Source organism: Plectropomus leopardus, chromosome 8 (genome assembly GCF_026936395.1).
Source record: "Plectropomus leopardus strain MGB_pleo_1.0 chromosome 8, ASM2693639v1, whole genome shotgun sequence".
NCBI classification, from domain to species: domain Eukaryota; kingdom Metazoa; phylum Chordata; class Actinopteri; order Perciformes; family Serranidae; genus Plectropomus; species Plectropomus leopardus.
In genome coordinates, this window is record NC_142183.1 from 29,468,051 (window position 1) to 29,487,615 (window position 19,565).

General features: G+C 41.2%; 1 protein-coding gene across 1 annotated transcript in view; it reads left to right on the forward strand.

The window, feature by feature from the left end:
• The window catches only part of psd2 (pleckstrin and Sec7 domain containing 2), a 50,504-nt gene that overhangs the window by 9,120 nt on the left and 21,819 nt on the right, over positions 1–19,565 (forward strand). The window contains exons 2-3 of the mRNA XM_042493013.2: positions 3,535–4,108; positions 6,535–7,281. Of these exons, the coding sequence (XP_042348947.2) occupies positions 3,615–4,108; positions 6,535–7,281 (1,241 nt within the window). The 5' untranslated portion in view covers positions 3,535–3,614. The remainder of the gene's footprint in view (positions 1–3,534; positions 4,109–6,534; positions 7,282–19,565) is intronic.

The following is a 19,565-nucleotide window of genomic DNA, read 5'->3' on the forward strand; positions in this document are numbered from 1 at the left end:
CGATGGTTCTGCAGATGGAGTACACTGAAACAAACTGCCTGGTGTTAATAGATAATTCATAAGATTCCCATGCTCCTTCTTATGAAAAAAAGAATGAGTAGGCCAATCACTGATCATGTATGCAGAAAGAATTTGTTGGGGTTCAGTCAGAGCGTCCTTTGAGAGCATCACTCTTTCAACGGCAGTAAGAGTGAGAGGGATTAGAAGACGCTGGCAGAAACACACTGTTCTTGGTTGTGAGAAAATAACACATACTTGCTGATGTTATACTATTTTTTTCTACAGCTTGTACTTCTCAGAGTGACAGAATACATTTTTTTTCCAAACTCTAAGTTGTCTTATTCTTGGCTTTGTGTGCTCCAACAATAACATTTGCCACAGAGATTGAGATTGAGAACTCAACTCTGATGTTGCATTTGGGTGACAACATAAAAGTCCTAAATAAAAAGAAAGGTCTACTGTAATTAGGAGACAAGCTTGAAATGAGGGAGCAATTTGCCTGACTCTCTTGGTTCTGCATAATTTGCATCATCTTTTTGCAGCTGTGATGAAACATTTAGTGGGCCTGTGGTGTACTCATGCTCAAGGGCTAAGCCAAAGCACTTGCAACATCATAGATACAAATTTGGCTCACATCCTAGCCTGCCACAAATCTTTCCTCTCTATCATGATCTTGTTTTTTTCACCACAATTTGATCAAAATAATGCAGAAATTCTAGAAATTGAGCAACAGAGTTTTGTTGGCAGCATTCAGTATGTTAATTTCAGCCTAACTAGGTCCTTACCTGCATCTGCATGCCATCAGGAAAGATGTGAATCCCTGCAAAAATGTTGCTGCAGCTGTGCTGTGAGTCCCCTGCTAGCGATGATTCAGCAGAGCAGAGATCTTATGTGGCAAAGGACTGTCTGTATCAGGCAGACAGGGCTGCTTTCTGGCTGCACTCTGCAGCAATATCGCAATCCAAACTCCTCTCCTCCAACACAGGTTGGGCTTCATAAAACTAGATTTTGCAAAATATGCTTAAGCTTGACTGATGCCATATCAAATGAAAATGATATAACAACATACATACCTCATTCATCTTAATGCATTTTTTTCATCATCAAAGTGAAATTGCATTGTCACATTGTGCTATAATTCCATAGTCACATCACATTATGCCACTTGAGACATCGGATATATGTAACAACCATAGACTGTCAAAAGAAGGAGATGTAGCCTTCAGGTCTGAAAAGTGAAGTACTGCTGAAATGTTGCAAACCTGCATCTTTTGTCTTGGCGGGGGGGGGGCAAAAAGGAGTCAGATTGTGTAGAAGTCTTTGAGAAAATGTGCCTACTTCTCACTTGATTTATTACCTTAGTAAGCATTTTCCTAATGAGTTTACAGTCTCAATCACTAGTTTCAAGTCATTTTCAATTCAGCATGATATTCATGGTCCCATTTAGAGTAAAAAAAGAAGATTAAAACAGGGCGTGGCTACATTGTGACTGACAAATCACTTTCCCAGAATCTAGAAAGAGGTGTAGACAGAGGTGAAATATAACTAAGTACATTCACCCAAGCACTGCACTTAGGCACAAATTTGAGGTACTTTTACTTTATATAAGTATGTAATGTATATAATTTAATTTTATTCTACTTTCTACTAATACTCCACTACAATTCAGAGGGAAATATTGTACTTTTTAATCCACTACAATTATTTTATTATTTTGTTTACTTGTTCCAATATAATTTTGTTTGCACACAAACAATATGAAGATTTACAAGTGCAGCTGAAACAATTAGTCAATCGATTAGAAACTGAACTTTTCATGGTTCCTGCATCTCAAATATTAGGACTTGCTGCTTTTAAAAAAAAAAAAAATTTATTAAGACAATTTAAAATTTCAGTACTGAGTACTTATACTTTTAATACTTGAAAACTTTTCTGATTGCTGGTACACACTTTAACTTATGCAACATTTTAATGCAGCACTTTAACGAGTGACATAGTATTTGTACAATGAAGTATTAGTACTTTGACTTAAGTAAAGGATCTGATTATTTCATCACAGGATGTAGCAATGTGTATTCTCCCCAGCTCCACCCTGTTGTTCAACTTCTGACCCAAAACAAACACAAACAATAAAAACAAGATGCCAAACTCAGGGCTTCAAAACGTTCACCCACAAACCAATAGGTGATGTCATGGTGGCTATATCCTCTTCTTTTGTACAGTCTATGGTAACAACAGACCTAATAATTCTAAATTATTGTTCATTACTTAAAGGTTTGGGAAATCAATGTCTCTATGTTAATAAGAACATCTTGATGATAGCAATGTATAGCACAATATGGCATATGTATTTAGACTGAAAGAAAAAATATCCAATCTAATGAGTTTTAAAGTTGATTTTTGACCTTGAAAACAGCTTTTGGCAAAACGATCTCAGCACAGGGTCTATTGATAGCTTTTCTGGAGCTTTCAGTCACATCAGACAATCCACCTCAGCAGATAAAGTTTGCTCATTTCTGAACAGCATAAGGACTTTTTTTTATCCATATGGGCTTAAAATGTAAAATTGCAAGTCCATTCCTGACCTTGAAGATTCAAATGATGACAAACACCTTTAGATTAATCAATTGTCAAAATTGTCAAATGATTAAATTTATTTTAGCTAATTAAGCAGCCAATCGTTTCTGCACTAATCACGTTCTTCACACTATCCGTCAGATTGTATCTAAAAAATGAAGAGATTAATTTCTTTTTTTTAAATACTCACAATATCTTGTTTTTCATAAAAAGAATAATAAATCAGCCTGCCTTGACTGAAACATAACTAGCTCTGCAGAAGCGTAATTAAGTGCTGCTCATTACAATTTGCCCTTGAGCCTCAGTAAGAATAGAGGAAGACCTGCAGTACAGGGGTCTTGCCTATGGCTGAGCAGCAACCTCCCTGGTTGCTGCTCAGCCGACAGTGCAAGTGTGAGTAGACTATTAGAACACGTTAAAATCTCAGGTTACTGTCATGCATTCACACAAAGCACCGTCACAGCAGGGATGGAAACACATAGTTAGTTATTCAGCTGTGAAATCTCCACATAGACAGAGAGCGGATGAGCTGGCAGGATCATTCTGACAGGAATCAGTTGAGCTGTATTAAACAAATCTCTCTCCGTGCCTGCCTGCCTTCCTGCCTGTATCCCTCTGCTTTCTATTTTATCTACCTTTTCCTGCCCTCCTTTCAGAGCTGTTTTGGGATCATCTGGTGCAGAGGACAAAGTGTTCCAGACATATGCATCTAGCACACACACATATGCACAAAAAAAACCACTGCAACACACATATACACAGCTGCTCCTTTGTTGAAGGTGACCTCTGTGACTTGTAATTAAGACTAGAAATAATCAAATGACTGTATCAGTATCAGACTTAGTTATTATAGTCATTTTATAACACTGCCTTCTCCTCCTCCTCATTTTCACGTGGTACTTTGTCTTCATTTCATGCTAATTTTTCCTCTCTCGCCTCCTTTTTTTTTCTCCGCAGAGGGTCCTCCCTGGTTGCTGATCTAAAGCTCATCTCTGGCTGGAGTCGACAGCCACCCCCACTCCTCAGTGAAGAGCACCATGACCCAGGAGGGGCAGGCTCTGCCCTCTCCCACCCCACCAGAGAACCCAGTGGAGCCCAGTACAGCCACCACCTCCACCACTGACCCACACACAGAGACACACAGCGCTGCAGAGCAGGACAAGACGGGGGCCAGGGCGAAGGACGAGAGAGAGGAGGGGAAACAACAAGAAGAGATCAGAGAGGGAGAGGAGGAGGCACAGGGGGAGACACACAGGGAAGGAGAGGGGAGGGAAGAGGTAAAGTATGAGGGAGGAGAGTTGAAAGAGGAGAGGGTGGATGGTGCTGGTGATGAGGATCAGCAGACAGATGGAGGGGTGGAGGCAGAGAGGGAAGGGACGATAGGGGAAGCATGTATGAATGTGGAGGTAACAGGGGAGGAGGAGGCAACACAGGAGGTGGAGGGGATGAAAGAGGAGGAGGAGGGAAAGGAAGATGAAGAAATGCAACCGTCTACAGAGGAGCGGGCAACTCACCCTCAACAGCCTGGGCGGTTAGTTCACTATATCACCTTCACTGCTGCACCTTTACTGTCTATACAAACGCACACACACACAACACACACACACACCTACACTTATGTGTGTGTATGTATGTGTGTGTGTGTGTGTGTGTGTGTGTGTGTGTGTGTCTTGCTTCACTAAATAAAATAAACAAAGAAAATGGCCTTTTCATATTACTAGGATGTCTATGCAGTAAACATCAAAGAACAAGGCTGTCTGTTGCATTGCCTCATGTTGCTTGTGTCTCAGCCAAAATGTTGGACTTGAGCACACCGCAAAGACTGCAACTTACGGACAACTAGCACACGCGCTCCGTGTCCGCGTGAGAGTTAATAACTATACCAGCAGGCAACAGTAGAGTGTATTTGTTGATAAAAAAGGAAAATCGGGAAACCTGGAAAGATGCTGGTTAGCAAGTTAGCACATGAACAACTTAACCCGATGTTGAAGGAATAAATGGTATTTATTGTGCGCTAGCGAACAAAAACAAACATTAAGAACCGTTTCTGCTAAAGAGCTCAGTGGCTAAAAAAATTATCTTACCCCATAATAGCAAGTTTGTTTTTATCTCATGCCCTACTTGAGTTGTTTGCTTTCCTCACTTCCATTTCTCTTCTTGTGCGCTGAGCTAAACTGACAATCCCACATCTCTGGCCCTCGTCTGCTTTTTTTCAGCCTATCCAGAATGGGCGTCTGTGAATTAAATCACTCTGAGTGTCAGTTCAGCTCAGCGCACAAGAAGAGAAACGCATGTGAGGAAAGTAAAGAAACGACTACAGGGCGTGGGCATGACGAGGGCATGATATCAAAACAAACTTGTTCTATATTAGATACAATTGTTTTTCTTTAGGTATTTAGCTTTTAGCAGAAACTTTTCCTGATGGTTTGTATTTTTGTTCACTGGCGCATGGTAGATATTCTTTGTTCTTTCAACATTGGATTGTGATGTTAATGTGCTAACTGGCTAATTAGCATCAAGGCGGTGTTCCAATTTCCCTTTCTCAATGAAGATTACAGACTACCGCCGTCTGCTGGTATGGAGAGTAATCTCATCTCATGCAGGTGCAGAACATACATGCTGCTTGTCAGCTGTAGTCTTTGTGGTGTTTTCATGTGCAACTTTTTTGGCCAAGACACAGGCAACGTGAGGCGACGCACAGTCGGCTCTCGTCAGAACTATTTATCTCTGACGTTGGTTTTATGTGTCTAGGCCATCAGGGCCCTTAGGTGTCAGAGGATGATATAGAATTAAACTTTCACCTATTTATGTTTTATTGTGTACTCAGAATCAGAAATACTTTATTGATCCCCGAGGGGAAATTGCCTTTAGTTACAGATGCTCCCATTCAAAAGTCTTAAAAGAGGTAGGAAAGTCTAGAATATATCAATAAAATTTAAACATAAGTACTAATATAAAATAAATATATCTAAACACTAAAATATAAATATAAATGTACATTTTGTAATTTTTTTCTCATGGGAATCTGTACAATCATGCACAAAGTATCACATGAGCATTTAATCAACAATTTATGAGTTTTCTTCTTGGTAAGCGGTTTGATGCACACACACACTCACAAAGCTTCCTTAATTCTTACTTTTTATATTGACCTAAGACTTTTGTGGTTAGGCAGAGCTTGTTTATTTTTCATGTATCATAATAGAGTGCCACTTTTCCATGCTGATTTTTTTTAATGGCAAATTGTTTTCTCAGTGTGGTTCTCTGGTACATAATTAACCTAATTTGCATTTTACAAAACGAACAGGCAAAAAGCCTCAAACTAAATGAGCTGAAAGGAAAACAAACACAGAAGGGAAATGGTCTAATTTTCCTAAGAGCCGGAGGACTCAGTAAGCCAATTTTAAACCAACAGAGATAGTGATGGGTAGTAGGTGAACAGCTCAAAATGTGGCAGAAAAACATGCTTAATTAGTGCTTTGCTCTGTAGGAAAAAGAAAGTACGTAAAATAAAATGCATAATAATAAATAAGAAAATGGCACATTACAGTGAACATATATTAAAATTAATCTGTTAAACTCTTTATTAGTAATTTCTCTCCATCAGCAGCAAATACAGAGCACTACAATGGATTCATATTCTCACAAATAAAAGGGATGAAATAGTGGAGGTCTGACAGACCAGGGGAGATGAGCTTCCAGCTATTCACAAAGTAGCAAATTGGACAGTGCTTTTTCATCTTTCATCTTGCTTCAATTGTCAGTGCGGCTATTCAAGCTGAAATATTTGCCCATTGTGCGTACTTCTCCTGAATGAAAAATGATTCCGGCAATGAATATGAATGATCTGCTTTGCATGTGTGCCAATCTGGACAAAGAAAGTGCCGCGTGTTTGAGTCATATGCTAAAGATAATTTCACACTCTCCTTTTTCTTTTCTCTCTCCACGTTAAAACAGACTGGCAAATGGCATAGGTGGGAATGAAGACGATGATGAAGCTGGCGAGGAGGATGAGGGAGGAGACGACGGGGGGACTCACACACACTTGGACACTTTCAGCTCTAACTTTGAGACTACTGTAGAACAGGCTGAGACAGAGGTGGAAGAAGAGGAGGAAGAGGTTCAGAAAGAGGGAGATGGGAGAGAGAACCAGGACACTTTCAGTTCTGCGTTTGAGCAGATCGTTGAGCAGGTGGATGTTCAGGAGGAGGAGGAGGAAGAGGAGGAGGAGAGGGAGAAGGGTAGAGTGGACAACAAAGATGGCTTCAGCTCCACATTCGAGCGCATCGTAGAGTCTGCCCTGCTGAGGGGCGGGACCTGCTACAGCAGCCTGGACTCTCTGGACGTGCTGTCACTCACAGATGAGACAGACAGCTGCGTCAGCTTTGAGGCACCACTGACGCCGCTAATCCAACAGAGGGCGCTGTTACAGGGTCCTGAACCTTTGGAGCTGGAGCTGGCAACGGTTCAGGAGCAAGAAGGCGCTGAAGCTGGACCAGACTGTCCAGGTGATCTCACAGCTGAGGACAGCGCTGTCCATGGAGCCGCAGCTGGAGTAGGAGGAAGCCCGCTGAGAACCACCATACCTGGGAGCAGGTCAGAGTTTGTGCTGAGTCAGCCTGGTCGCTGGGCCATCCCTAATGGATACCACACGGACTCCCAGGGTGCCATGGAAGGTTGTGGAGCCATGATCAACTCTGTCAGGTAAGGAGGCCGGTTTGAGGTCATTTAGGCCCCTATGTTTACATGCTTATGTATTTACAGCGAACTTGGACTTGTTGAGAAGGGGTGTTAAAAGATAAGTTAGACAATCCTGGTCAAAATTGGCCCAGTTCATGGGCTTTATATTGGGGGGTGTTATCAGTGTGCATTGCAGCTTTTTTTGATATTATCACTAGCCGTTATCAAAATTGTTTTTAAATCCTACACACAGGGGATTTAAAGTGTGATTTCAGCAATATACCAAAATAACCATTTTCCTACTAGACCCTGTTTGGAGTGAAATACCGTCATTGCTCTCAGATGCAGTTCTTATTCCTCCTTGCTAGTGACAGCCATTACTTAAGGCATTACGTTTTCCCGTTGTCAGTCCGTCCCCTTCTTGTGAACACAATATCTCAAGAACAGCACCAGCAAAATTCATCAAATTTGGCACAAATGTTTGATTAGAATTTGGTGGTCAAAGGTCAGGTTTTTTGGCTTAAATTCAACAATTTAAGAGAATAAGAATTTTGACAGAATTTCACACAAATGTCTAATGGGATAAAATAACGAAGTGATGACATATATCCAAAAGGTCAAAGGTCAGTTTTATTGTCACATCATAGTGTTCTGCAAAACACACTTTTTTGGCCATTATTTATCATCATGACCCAGGAATAGAAGGGGAGAGATTTGGTCAGATAATGAACTGGTGAAACTAATCTGGGGTGTCAACCTTGAAACTGTGCTGATTGTATAGATCTTCTGTGCTGCCGTGGGAACGATGTGCGTGAGGCATCTACGTTTTGGAATATTTAGCTTCTTTACAGCATCAGCTGTCATGGCCACATGTATGTGTCTGGAAGGACATGGATGTAAAAAGTAAATTGGTGACTGGTTGGCGGAGGAATACAAGCATGCAGTGTTCATTGTAGTTTAAACTTACACATACATACATGTAGGTGTAGATGTCAATATTTATAACATTTGCATTTGTCTCCCCCAATGAAAACATGTAGGAGAGAACTTATATTTTGTCAAAATTTCAGATATTTAAACCATAAATTGATGCAGAAAATGCACAGATTGGGGCAGTTTGGATGTTTATTCCTTCTGCCTTGTACAGATAATAGCATACAGGTTGTGCCTTTTTCTTTATTTTTTAAATCTGGCTGAAATTTTTCGTGACTGTGGAATCTAACACACACTGTGCATCTGTCTATTAATTGTGAAGGAAGCTTAAACTGCATATTTCACAATGGATCAGTAACAAATGCTCCACCATAGTTAAACTGTCCTAGAAGAACTGTTCTAGAAGAAAGATGACGTACATACAGCCACGGATATAGACTGGGCATTTTTTTGAGCCTCAATGGCAAACAGGTTATTTTACATTTTGGATGTCTAACAGAGTTGGATGGGTGTTTACATCACTGATGACAGATTGCGGTGTGTGTCTTGCTGCAGCCAGGTAGTGGAAGCTTTGTAGATATCATACTGTTGTCCTGAAGTGTAATTAATGTCATATGCTGTGACCTTGGCTTAACCAGCAGGTGGCGCGAGCATGGTGAGACCCAGCTGTGGGCCTTCACAGAGGGGGCAGGGTGGTTGGTTGGGGGTGAATGTGGGGGTCTGGCTGTTCAAAAGGAAGTCATTTGTCCATACATGTAAACCCATTTGGCAGCCAAATCCTTACCAGCCAACCTAACCAGCCAACATAAAATATCAGGCTCATGTTACTCAGCTTAAAGTCCGCCATGTTTTTGGAAAAGGAGAAAAGGGTAGCTGTTCTGGTTGGATGGCTTTGTGCATTATAGCGTGAATGTTACACTCACAACAGGCTTTAACAGCAACAAGCAAGCAAAAAGGCAGTGCTGGAAAAAAATCAACGATGCAGTAGGAGAGCTTTTATGGAGTCAGTGGGGTTGTTTAAGCAGCATTGTTGCATTTAAAATGAAACTGTTCCTTCCCCTTTTGGCAGTGTAGTGAGATCCTGGTAAATCCAGACAGCAAGTTCAAGAAGCAGACCTGCAGATTGCTGCTCGGGTATTTGCTTTTTTCCATTTTTCTTAAAGTGTACTTGCACTGTTGGGGGAGATAACCTCAGCGCTGCAAAATTACACAAGGTTTATGCATGACAAAAGACCCTCTTTGAATGGAAACGGAATTTGTTGGACTAGTGTGGTGGGTTCATATGCAAGATTAACACTTGAAATTTATACAGCAGTGTGGAAATAAGATGCAGGGAGCCTGTCAGTGTAATGAATCACTTAGAGGAGCCGAACAGCGGGAGCATCCTTCTTTTCGCCTCAGATAGCCAGCTGATATTTATGACAATGCTCAGACTCTATATTGTGATCTCTGACTCATCCACTCTATCTGTCATTTGCACAGACCCCAAGGAACTGTACAACAGCTGACAGTACTTTCTTACATTTAATTACCTTAATAGCACTAAAGAGGGTTGAGGAGAACAGCACAGAGCCACTGAAGGGGGAGGTGGTAACAGGAACCATATGGGAAACTCCATGTAACCTGAACTACATCTATAGGTCTGTGTGGCTGGCCTGTAGACAATCTCTGTGGCATGTTCTTCAGCGTTAACCCCCCCCTGCACAGTTTCACTTACAAACATTACTCGAATGCCAAATAGATGCACAGACCTCCGACTCAGCTAACTGCTGGGATTTTCTATGCAGACTCTCCTGATGCTTTGGCAGCTCAGTATGAGTTACAGGATGAATTGAGGATTTAAGATGTCGGCTCTCCTTCTCTTACTCTTCTCTCTCTGCCCCGTCTACAGATGTTGTCCTTTAAGCACGGTCTTGCTTCCTGACCACCAGCGCCAAACTGAATGAGCTATTGTTTATGTCATGACATCATCGTCTTCAGCTTTCCTCTGCCCAGCAGGGTCTTAGAAAGAGAGAGAGAGAGAGAGAGAGAGAGAGAGAGTGTGTGTGTGTGTGTGTGTGTGTAATTGCGTGATTATTGCTCTGTGCTAGCCAGCTTGCCAGACATTTGAGCACTTAAATCTAGAGTGGATACATCTGCTAGTCAGTCTTAAAGGGATATTTTAAGTTTTTAAAGACAGTATCCAATTAATCATGAGATAGAAGTCCTTGATGTCTCTCACCATTAGTTTTTTAAGGATTTTAAAAGGGATGAGTTAAAAGCATTAGCAATTCAGTGCAAGTCAATGGAGGTAAAAGCCATTACTCTGAAATCACAGTTGAAGTGCGGTCAATGTTAGTTTTGTTATAGAGGAAGCAGGAATAATTTTAAAAGAATTGCTTTTCTGCCAAATTGAACTGAAGTAGCTTGAAGTAGCATTGCTAAAATGCTAATAATAAAACATCACAGCATCAGTGGAGGGTTTTTTGGATGAACTTAAGGCTTTTAGTGAATAAATAGACAGGCTATTGTAATTTTTTAAATACACATGTTTTTATGATTCCTAATGTCAAAGCAAAACAATGATTAACTCTTTGAAACGTGGGCTAATTGGCTTGATTGGAAGGCTTGGAAAGAAGGCAAGGAGAAACTCAACAAGAAATGACAGAAATTACCAATAAAATACTAAATTGTTACAAAAGTCATTCCATTAATCTGCAAAAAAAAAAGTAAAAAACATAATGACCTGGAAAATAAAAGTGCCACAATTAAAATGAAAAAATGTAATTTGAAATATCAAGTTAGAATAATATAAAATAAAAAATAGACATTTTTGGTTGTTTTTTGATCATTTTCTTAAATTTTCTGGGTTTTTTTTAATCTGAAAAGTTTCAGGAATTTGCATTTCTTACGAAGAAAGAAAAACACAAATTAATTTTCTGAAGTTTTAATGGATTTCAAATGGTGTGTAAGACATCTGAACAAAGCACAACAAAACAATGTCAATCTGGGTTTCAAAGGGTTAAGGCAAACTATAAAACATGCTTGATACATTATCTTATCAGTATATCTATATGTATTGCCCTTTTTGATTTCTTCTTCCTCCTCGTCTTCTTCTTCTTCCTCCTCACTTCCTCTCTTTGTTAGCTCCATCCCATCTCATGCCTCTGTGTTAATTTCTCCACTTTATCCATCTTATCCTACTTTATCTCCAACCCCCTGTTGTCCTCCTCCTTTCTTTTTTGCTTTCACCTCCTCTTCTTTTTCCCCTACAGTGCTCTCCTGCTGCTGTGTCTTATCTTTCTCTCCTCTCCTCTCCCTACCTCCATTCTTCCCTATGGTTAGCTGCAGAATTGGCACAGTTTTACAATTTGGCACTTTGGGCGTCGTGGATAACTAGTCGTTTTCACTGCAGGACAGAGCATCTGCAAAGCGATGGATAAAAACAGCAAGTTAATCATACAGTCAACCTGGCAGACATTTAGCTGTTTTATGGGTCAGTCAGTCAGTCCATGAGTTTTTCCCGTCATTCTGATCTTCTGTTTACAAGCAGATAGAGCTGCTCTTATTGTGTTCCTTTTCACAAGCTACAGAGCATAGGGAGGCTAGATATAAGAAAACAACAACCATGCCAGCAGCTTTGTGAGGCTGCACTTGCATAGGTGTGTGCATGTTAGCATCAGCATGCTAACATGCTCACAATGACAATGCTAACATGCTGATGTTTAGCCACTGTAAGTACTTTCTTAGTTTAGCATGTTAGCATGCAAACATTAGCTAGCAAGCTCTAAATACAAAGTATAGCTGAGGCGGATGGTAAATGGACCTGGACTTCTAGAGCACCTTCTGTTCTCCTGACCACACCGAGCTTTTCAGCACTACATGTCACATTCACACACACATTCACACACTGGCGGCTAAGGCTACCATGCAAGATGCCACCTGCTAACTCAGCTTAAACATTCACACACACTCACACAGCACTTTGTGGTTGAGTATCTTTCCCAAGGATACTTTGACAAGCAGACTGGAGGAGCCAGGGATAGAACTGCCAATATTCAGATTAGTGGATGATCTGCTTTACTTTCACAGCCATTAGTTTTGCCGCTATTTAATCATAAACCAAAAAATAGGACAACTTTAAACTTTGACCTCATGGGGGAACTAGCGAAAGTCAGATCACCCAAAAAGCTAAAAAGAATCATCCTCTGGACATCCTGAGTATCTGCACAAAATTCCATGGCAATTTATCCAGTAGTTGGAGTGTTATTTCAGTCGGGATCATAGTGGGGACTGAAGACAGACACTGCCATACCCAGAGCCCACATTAGTACCGTGGCTAAAGACTTACAAGCCATTATTTTACTGGATAAACAAATGCACAAGAGTCTATAGGCAAAGATGTTTTGCTTGCAAGGCACACAGCTCTGAACATGGCCACACAGCAGGAGTGTTTGTTATTACTGATGACAGAGTGTATGTAAATGACAGAACAGTGCAAGACACAGAGAGTAGTGTGTCTTTGCAGGAAAACATTGGCATGCAGCGTAAAGCAGTTGGATCAACATATGTGTCTCACATTGCTGCAGAAACTCTGTTAGAGAGTCAAATCTGCTGTACACATGTCTAACATGCCCCTCATGAATGCAGCTGAAAGTAGTAATTCTCCATGCCTTACTTAAGCCAATCTTATTTTACAGAATTTTAGCTGCATAAACAGTTGTCATTATGTGATGCATCAATTCAAGAAACACCACTGACTCGTTGATTTTCATAGAATCAGAATATTTAGATTGATTCAGATGGTTTTCAAACCTCGCATCAAGGTTTTTAACAACCCTGTGGGCAAAGACTCTGTCTAGAATTCAGGTTTCAACCTCCATAACAGACAGAGCTTTGATGACACTCTGGGTGAAGAGAGGAAACCTAATCTCACCTCAGCAAAACTCTCCCTGTAGATCCTCTCCCTGCTACTACTGATTATTCTGACATCAGTGGATAAAGGAAGTAAAGTCGGCAGCCAGCCACAGGGATATAGGAAACATTGGCAAGTATTGCAGATGTTTAAGACAAGCCATCCAGCAGGCGGAAATAAGAAGTGAAAGGTTTCTTTCATGCAGTCAGTGACAGTGCTGTGCCAGTGTCTTAAACAGTAAACCTGCCTGTTACTTCTCAGGCTTTTTAAGCTGTACATCATGTAGTTTGTGAACCTGTCAGTCAGTCAGTCAGGTTGGATTTTAATTTAACTGTCGATCACATTTGGCCATTTGATTAGCTCGTCAATCAATTTGTTACTTTAGCAGTGGTGTCCATCTGTGTCCTTTGGGAACCATCATTGAGGTTAAAGCTTAACGTTAATCCACGGAGACTGCTGAAACCGCCATGAAAAAACTATCCTTCTGTCTGTCAAGCCGCTTACTACTGTACATAGCCAGATAGATCTACACAGCGGAGCCAACTAGTTGAATGCTGCTTATGTGATAATGCAGCCTGTAGTGTAGCATGTATGCACACTAACAAGCTCACACAGTGCAATGCTTCAGAGAAAGGAGACAGACTGATATGCCACTTTAGAGCATTATGCACAGTCACATCAAAGCACTTACTAATATTCAAAAGTATGCGTGTCTGTTCACTTATGCACACTTTTTACTCATGTACATGTGTGCAGGATCTCTGGCCACACATTTGCATGCATGCATATGTTTCTATGTGCATCCCGTTTGGGAAACATGCTGTGAGTGTGTGTTCCTCCCCCTTGCTTGCTAGATCTAAGCCCAGGCAGAGCAGATAAAAGCCAGGCGCAGTTGTTTCCATATCAGAGAAGCAGCTCTGCCGTGTGGACTAATCTCTTTCATATACACTGAAAAGCGCAGAAGCGCACACACACATAAAAGACACACGGCCCAGCAGCATGCATGCGTAAACAAAAATGTGCATAATGCTCGTACGTCCTAATGCTCACTCAGTGATGCAAATATGGGAGCTTTTATATCTATCTTTCACACTCTGAGTCTTTCCATATTTCTGTTTCTCACTTGCACAAACGCTCACACATACACGCAAACACACACACACACATCTTTCAGGATGTCATTTAGGGAATAAAACCCTGAGCGTGGTTCTATAGCGCTGCTGAAACATCCTGCAGATTATCCTCTCCTGGCTCTCAGTCAGGCAGTGATATGGACACACACAGTGACACACATAGACATATGTGTATATGCACTTTTGCAACACTAGCCGTAATACATACAAATTCTTTCTTTCACCCTCTCACCACAGACACACACACACTAACTGAATCATTTCAGCACCGACAGATTTATCCCGTTCTATTTATAGCTCGACTCTATGTTTTATGACACATCCCACAGTACTGTACCAATGACTGTTTTGGCTGAATGAGGTTCTTCTTACCACAGGCTTCTCTCCTCTGAGGCGCCTGTCAACACTTCCTGTATGTGTTCAGTGGAAATCGAGCCAGACTCTGCAAAACATTTGTGTCTTTTTTTGGCTCTTTTTGTTCTGCTCTTTGAATCTGTGGCTGACTTTGAGGCAGAAGGTATCCTCTAGTTGTTGTTCGCGATGAAGCTGTTCAGTGTTTTACCAAACACAATCCCACACCTGAACATAATTCGTTTTGCCCAGCTGAAAGAGGTCACCATTGTCTATTGTTTGATGCTGAGTAGGTGTTTTTTGGGTCTTGTGTGTGTTTATGTACAAATAGTGCTAGAAAGAGACAAATGGAGACAAGAAACAAACCTTACCACAACATTGTGCCCAGGTCTGTAAAATATCTAATAATACTTAATGAGATCACTGTTATCTGGTTATAAGTAATACCATTTATTGATGATAATGAAAAAAACAACAAAAACAATAATGAAAATGCATGTGTAATTTTGGAAATTTTGGCTGAGATCTCTGCCCAGACAGCCACAGCTTCTTCTGCTGTCTCCTGCGTTCATTTTCTTGGAGTGCCAGTAAAAGGGGGCAGGAAGGAATGACAGCTATTAACAGAAACAAAAAGAGGACGAGACTACACTAAGTGGTCTAGAGGCTAGTCTCAAGAGCAAGACTGATATCAAGTACTCCAACACTGATTTTTGTGACTTTGTTTTTAACATGCCCACCCTCTGGTTCCCCCTATGGTTAAAACGGTTAACTCTGTTGGCACAGTTACTGTCTTGAAGCCTATAGTATAATGTATAACATTAAGTTTGATGATAATCATTTTAATAACAATAGTGGTTGATACTGGCTGTAGATGTTATAATTAAAAAACGATCTATATATTCATTTTCTGATGGTTATTTGGGGCAGGGTTGCATTTGCATCCGACTAATCGAGGTAGTCCCTCTCCCCAGCATCATTTTCCAGCTCCCCATCAGGAATCCCAGGGTGTTTCCAAGCCAGATGAGATGTATAATCTCAGCATGTTCCTGGAAAACCGACAAAGGAAGGCACCCAGGAGGTATCTGGATCCAATGCCTGAACCAACTGGCTCCTTTCAGAGAAAAAGTGGCTCTACTCTGAGCTCCCTCTGGATATTTGAGGTCCTTACATAAATTTACTAGTAAATTGAAATCTTTGCCTTCCCGCTTAGCTACCAGTGTAGTCCAATGCCTGCATTACTGCTGATACCACAACAATCTGCAATCTGTCTGACTTAAGCTCCATTTGACCCCCACTCTTGAACACGACACTAAGATTCTTGAACTCCTTTTCTTGGGGAGGTCTTTCACACCCAGCCCAGAGGGGTAAATCCACCAGTTTCCGAAAAAGAATCATGGCCTTAGACTTGAAGGAACTCAACCTGACTGCTACACACTCAACTGCAAACCATCCCAGTCCATGCTGGAAGTCACGGTCTGATGAAGCCAACGGAATCACATCATCTGCAAAGAGCAGAGACACAACTCTGAGGTCCCCAGACCGGATGCTGTCCTCTCTCTGGCTGCGCCTAAAGATTCTATCAATGAAAATTACAGACACATTTGTAACAAGGGACAACCCTGGTGGAGTCCACCAGCACCCACTAAAAACATGTTTGACTTCCTGCCGAGAATATGGACACTCCAATTAAATAAGTACCGGATGGCTTGTAGAAACGGCCAGAAAACTGTACCCCCACCCCCTATTTCCTCAGGGGACATGGTCACAAGTCTCCAACTCCACAAAACACATGCAAACTGGTATGCATAGTCCCATGACCTCTCAAGTAACCTTGTGTAATTTTTTTCTGTTTTAAGTTCATTGGTTTCTAGGACACTGCTACATGGAGCACAACTGGATGACTGCCTGACTGTCTTTTAACTCTATCTTTGGAATTGTGACAGTATGGATGACTGTTTGAAGTGTGCAAACGATGGACTTCTTTTAATAGACAGCATATGTTTGTGAGGAGCACTTATCTGGTTAATCCTCCTCTGGCTAACAGCTCAAAACACTGAATCAGTTTTTCCCATGTGTTAGCTGCCATGAGAACATCACATCTGTGCTGCAACAGCTTTATAAATTCTGCTGTCTGAGAAAAATCCATGGTGTGAATGACAAAGGTTAGCCATGAGTCATGGAAGTGAGCTGCTTGAAAAACTGATGTGTGATCAGTATTCAGCAGAGTGTGCTTGGTCTAAAAAAGTTTTCCAGTCCCATTGCTTGATGAATTTCAGCATTATTGAAATTTAGCCATTGTTGTCTGTACCTAATAATGCCCAGAAGACAGCTGCAGTAAATCTAGTGAAGTGCTTTGCTTGCCTGACCACATACAAACTTCCTCCGGGGTTTTGTCTCTATTCTCATCTTCCAACTCATCCCCCAAATTTTGTACTTTTGACCCAACAGCTGCTTCTCTGTCCTCTGATTTTTCTATTGTTCTTCTTTCCACCAGATGAGAAAGAGGAAGGAGGAATATAGATGCTGAGGTTAGCATGCATGGATGTGTCAGTGTGCCTTACAAAAATCTACAGGTTGTGTGTGTGTTGTGGGGACATAATCCATCACAAAGTGTATCTCTCTGTATACTTATGTAACTGTATATTATTTACTTTAGCCCTTTTTACACAGAGATTGCACTATTGGGCCGCTACAAAGTACTGTCTTTGCGCTGCCTTTGCATTTTTACACAGAACAGAACAACAGTGGCATTATGCCACTCAAGCAGGGTGTGATTTGAGACAGTATGCCAGCATTGTGGAAGTAAAAGAGGTGTGACAGGCATGATGCTTAACGCAACTGCATCTGCCTCTATAGTGTCATATAACATATGCATCATCAGTGATTTCTAAACAATAACAAAGAGATAACACGGCATTGACAATCATTCAGCATCTCTGTTATATGGCGGCTGGTCTCGTCCTCTGCTCGGAAGGTAAGGACCTCATTGTTTTCTCAATTTGTGGACATTTTTGGCCACAGTTGTTCTTCTTTGAGTTAGCTGCTACATGCTACCAGCTGCTTTTTAAATTTTCCAATGGTCTGTCACACCCATAACACATCATCAAAATGTCACTCACGTCCCACCCATAGTCCCTTCCTGCCCGCTGTTTGCACAGACTTGTTTCGGTGCTGTTACAAGCTCTTTTTATACCGAGATGGCGCTATGGGGCCACTCAAATGTGGCATCAGAATCAGAATCAGAATCAGAAAAAGATTTATTGCCAGGTATAGTTAACACAATACGAGGAATTTGTTCTGGTGGGTTGGTGCAACATAAATATAGAAAAAGAAAACAGATAAGATAGAAGATACAAATATAAAATATAAAATATAAAAAGTATGAGTCTTACAGTGCAAAACAAAACAAGTAACACAAGTAACAGTGTAACAGTGCAAGAAACAGAACCATGGAATTAAAGTATATACAAGAATGGTTGGAGTGCAAGATATATATTGATATTTACATTGAAATTCACATTTATACAGGTTTGAGTGCATAGAACATATTCGTCGGCAGAGCTTTCTAAACAATAACAATGGCACAACAAGGCAATAACAATCATTCACTGTTTCTGCTAAATCTCGTCGACGGTGAGGAGCTCCTGAATCTCATTGTTTTCCCAATTTGCCGATATTTTTTGGCCGCTGTTCTTCTTCTTTGAGGTAGTTGCTAACTGCTAACAGCTACTTTTTAAATCTGCTGCGGTGGGCCCACACATAAAATGCCCATGGTCCTGCCCTGCCGGCTGTCCTCTTTATACATACACCATTTTGGCGCTGTTACTACCTAGATGGTGGCTTAAAAACAACTGTGTCCTCCTATTTTGGGATCGTACCTGATATACAGAATGGCGTGGTGGTGTACTGGTACGATATTCCTGCCATGAATAGGCAGCGCAAAAGTGTTTCTTGAACATTTATGCTTATTTTACAGTTTTTATCCTGCCCTGTAACATTTCAGCTCAAAACCTAATTTGATGTCCTCATTTAACATTAAAAATAGAAAGTATTTTTTTTGGCTAAATCAGTGGAGAGCTGTGACCTTCCATCCCTAGGTTACACTTCTTTTTCTAGGTGACTTTACTCTTGCATTTATGCCTGCTGAGCCATATTGAAGCAATACACTTGAGGAATGTACAGAAATAACCACATGAAATGACTACATGCTGGAAAGCAGCTTCAGTGAACTGAGTCCAAATACAGGACGTCCCGCTGTTACTGAACTGATCTGCTGGCTCAGAGCCTTTCACTTAAATGCAGAGGAAGTTGTGTTGGCTGGGACACACAGGGCCATTGTGCAGCCACCACTAGGAACAGTCTAATTCATCAGGAAAAGTCTGTCCGGTGGTTTGCCCCGCCCCCAACATCCTCTCCTCTGAGCAGCGATCAGACAGCCAACAAACTTCAAGGAAAAACTCCTAACACACTCCCTGCCTGTTGACACCATGGAGAAACAACACCGCGGACTAATTTATCACCAGAATAGGCTGTAATTATCTATGAACCGACTTCCGCTCTGAAGAAATGTGATTTGGCCTGAAGTCGAGTAACAAACCGGGCCGATGCAGATTTTACCGACGACTGGATGATGAGGCGGTCGGACCTCAGCGCGCCTTTAACCGCTGCTTTCCAAATTTCCGAGAGACGATGTGGAAAGAGGAATATGATGTTCACTTCGACTTTTTGCTGCAACTCCTGTAAGTTTGTTATTTCTACACACCAGAGAAGTGTTTTTGAGGTTTAATGTAAAAATGGGTGGGCACATTGACATTATGCTGCGTGGCAAAATGGAAATAACGAGGTAGCTGTACTGTAACTTCACTCTGACCAGAAATCACCAAAGTACTTCTGTTATATTTATCCAGGGACTTATTTCTCATACCAAAATTGGAATAAAAGTGCCTTAAAAGGCATTTTTTAAAATCACAAGTGGTATGAACCTGGAGGGACCTTAT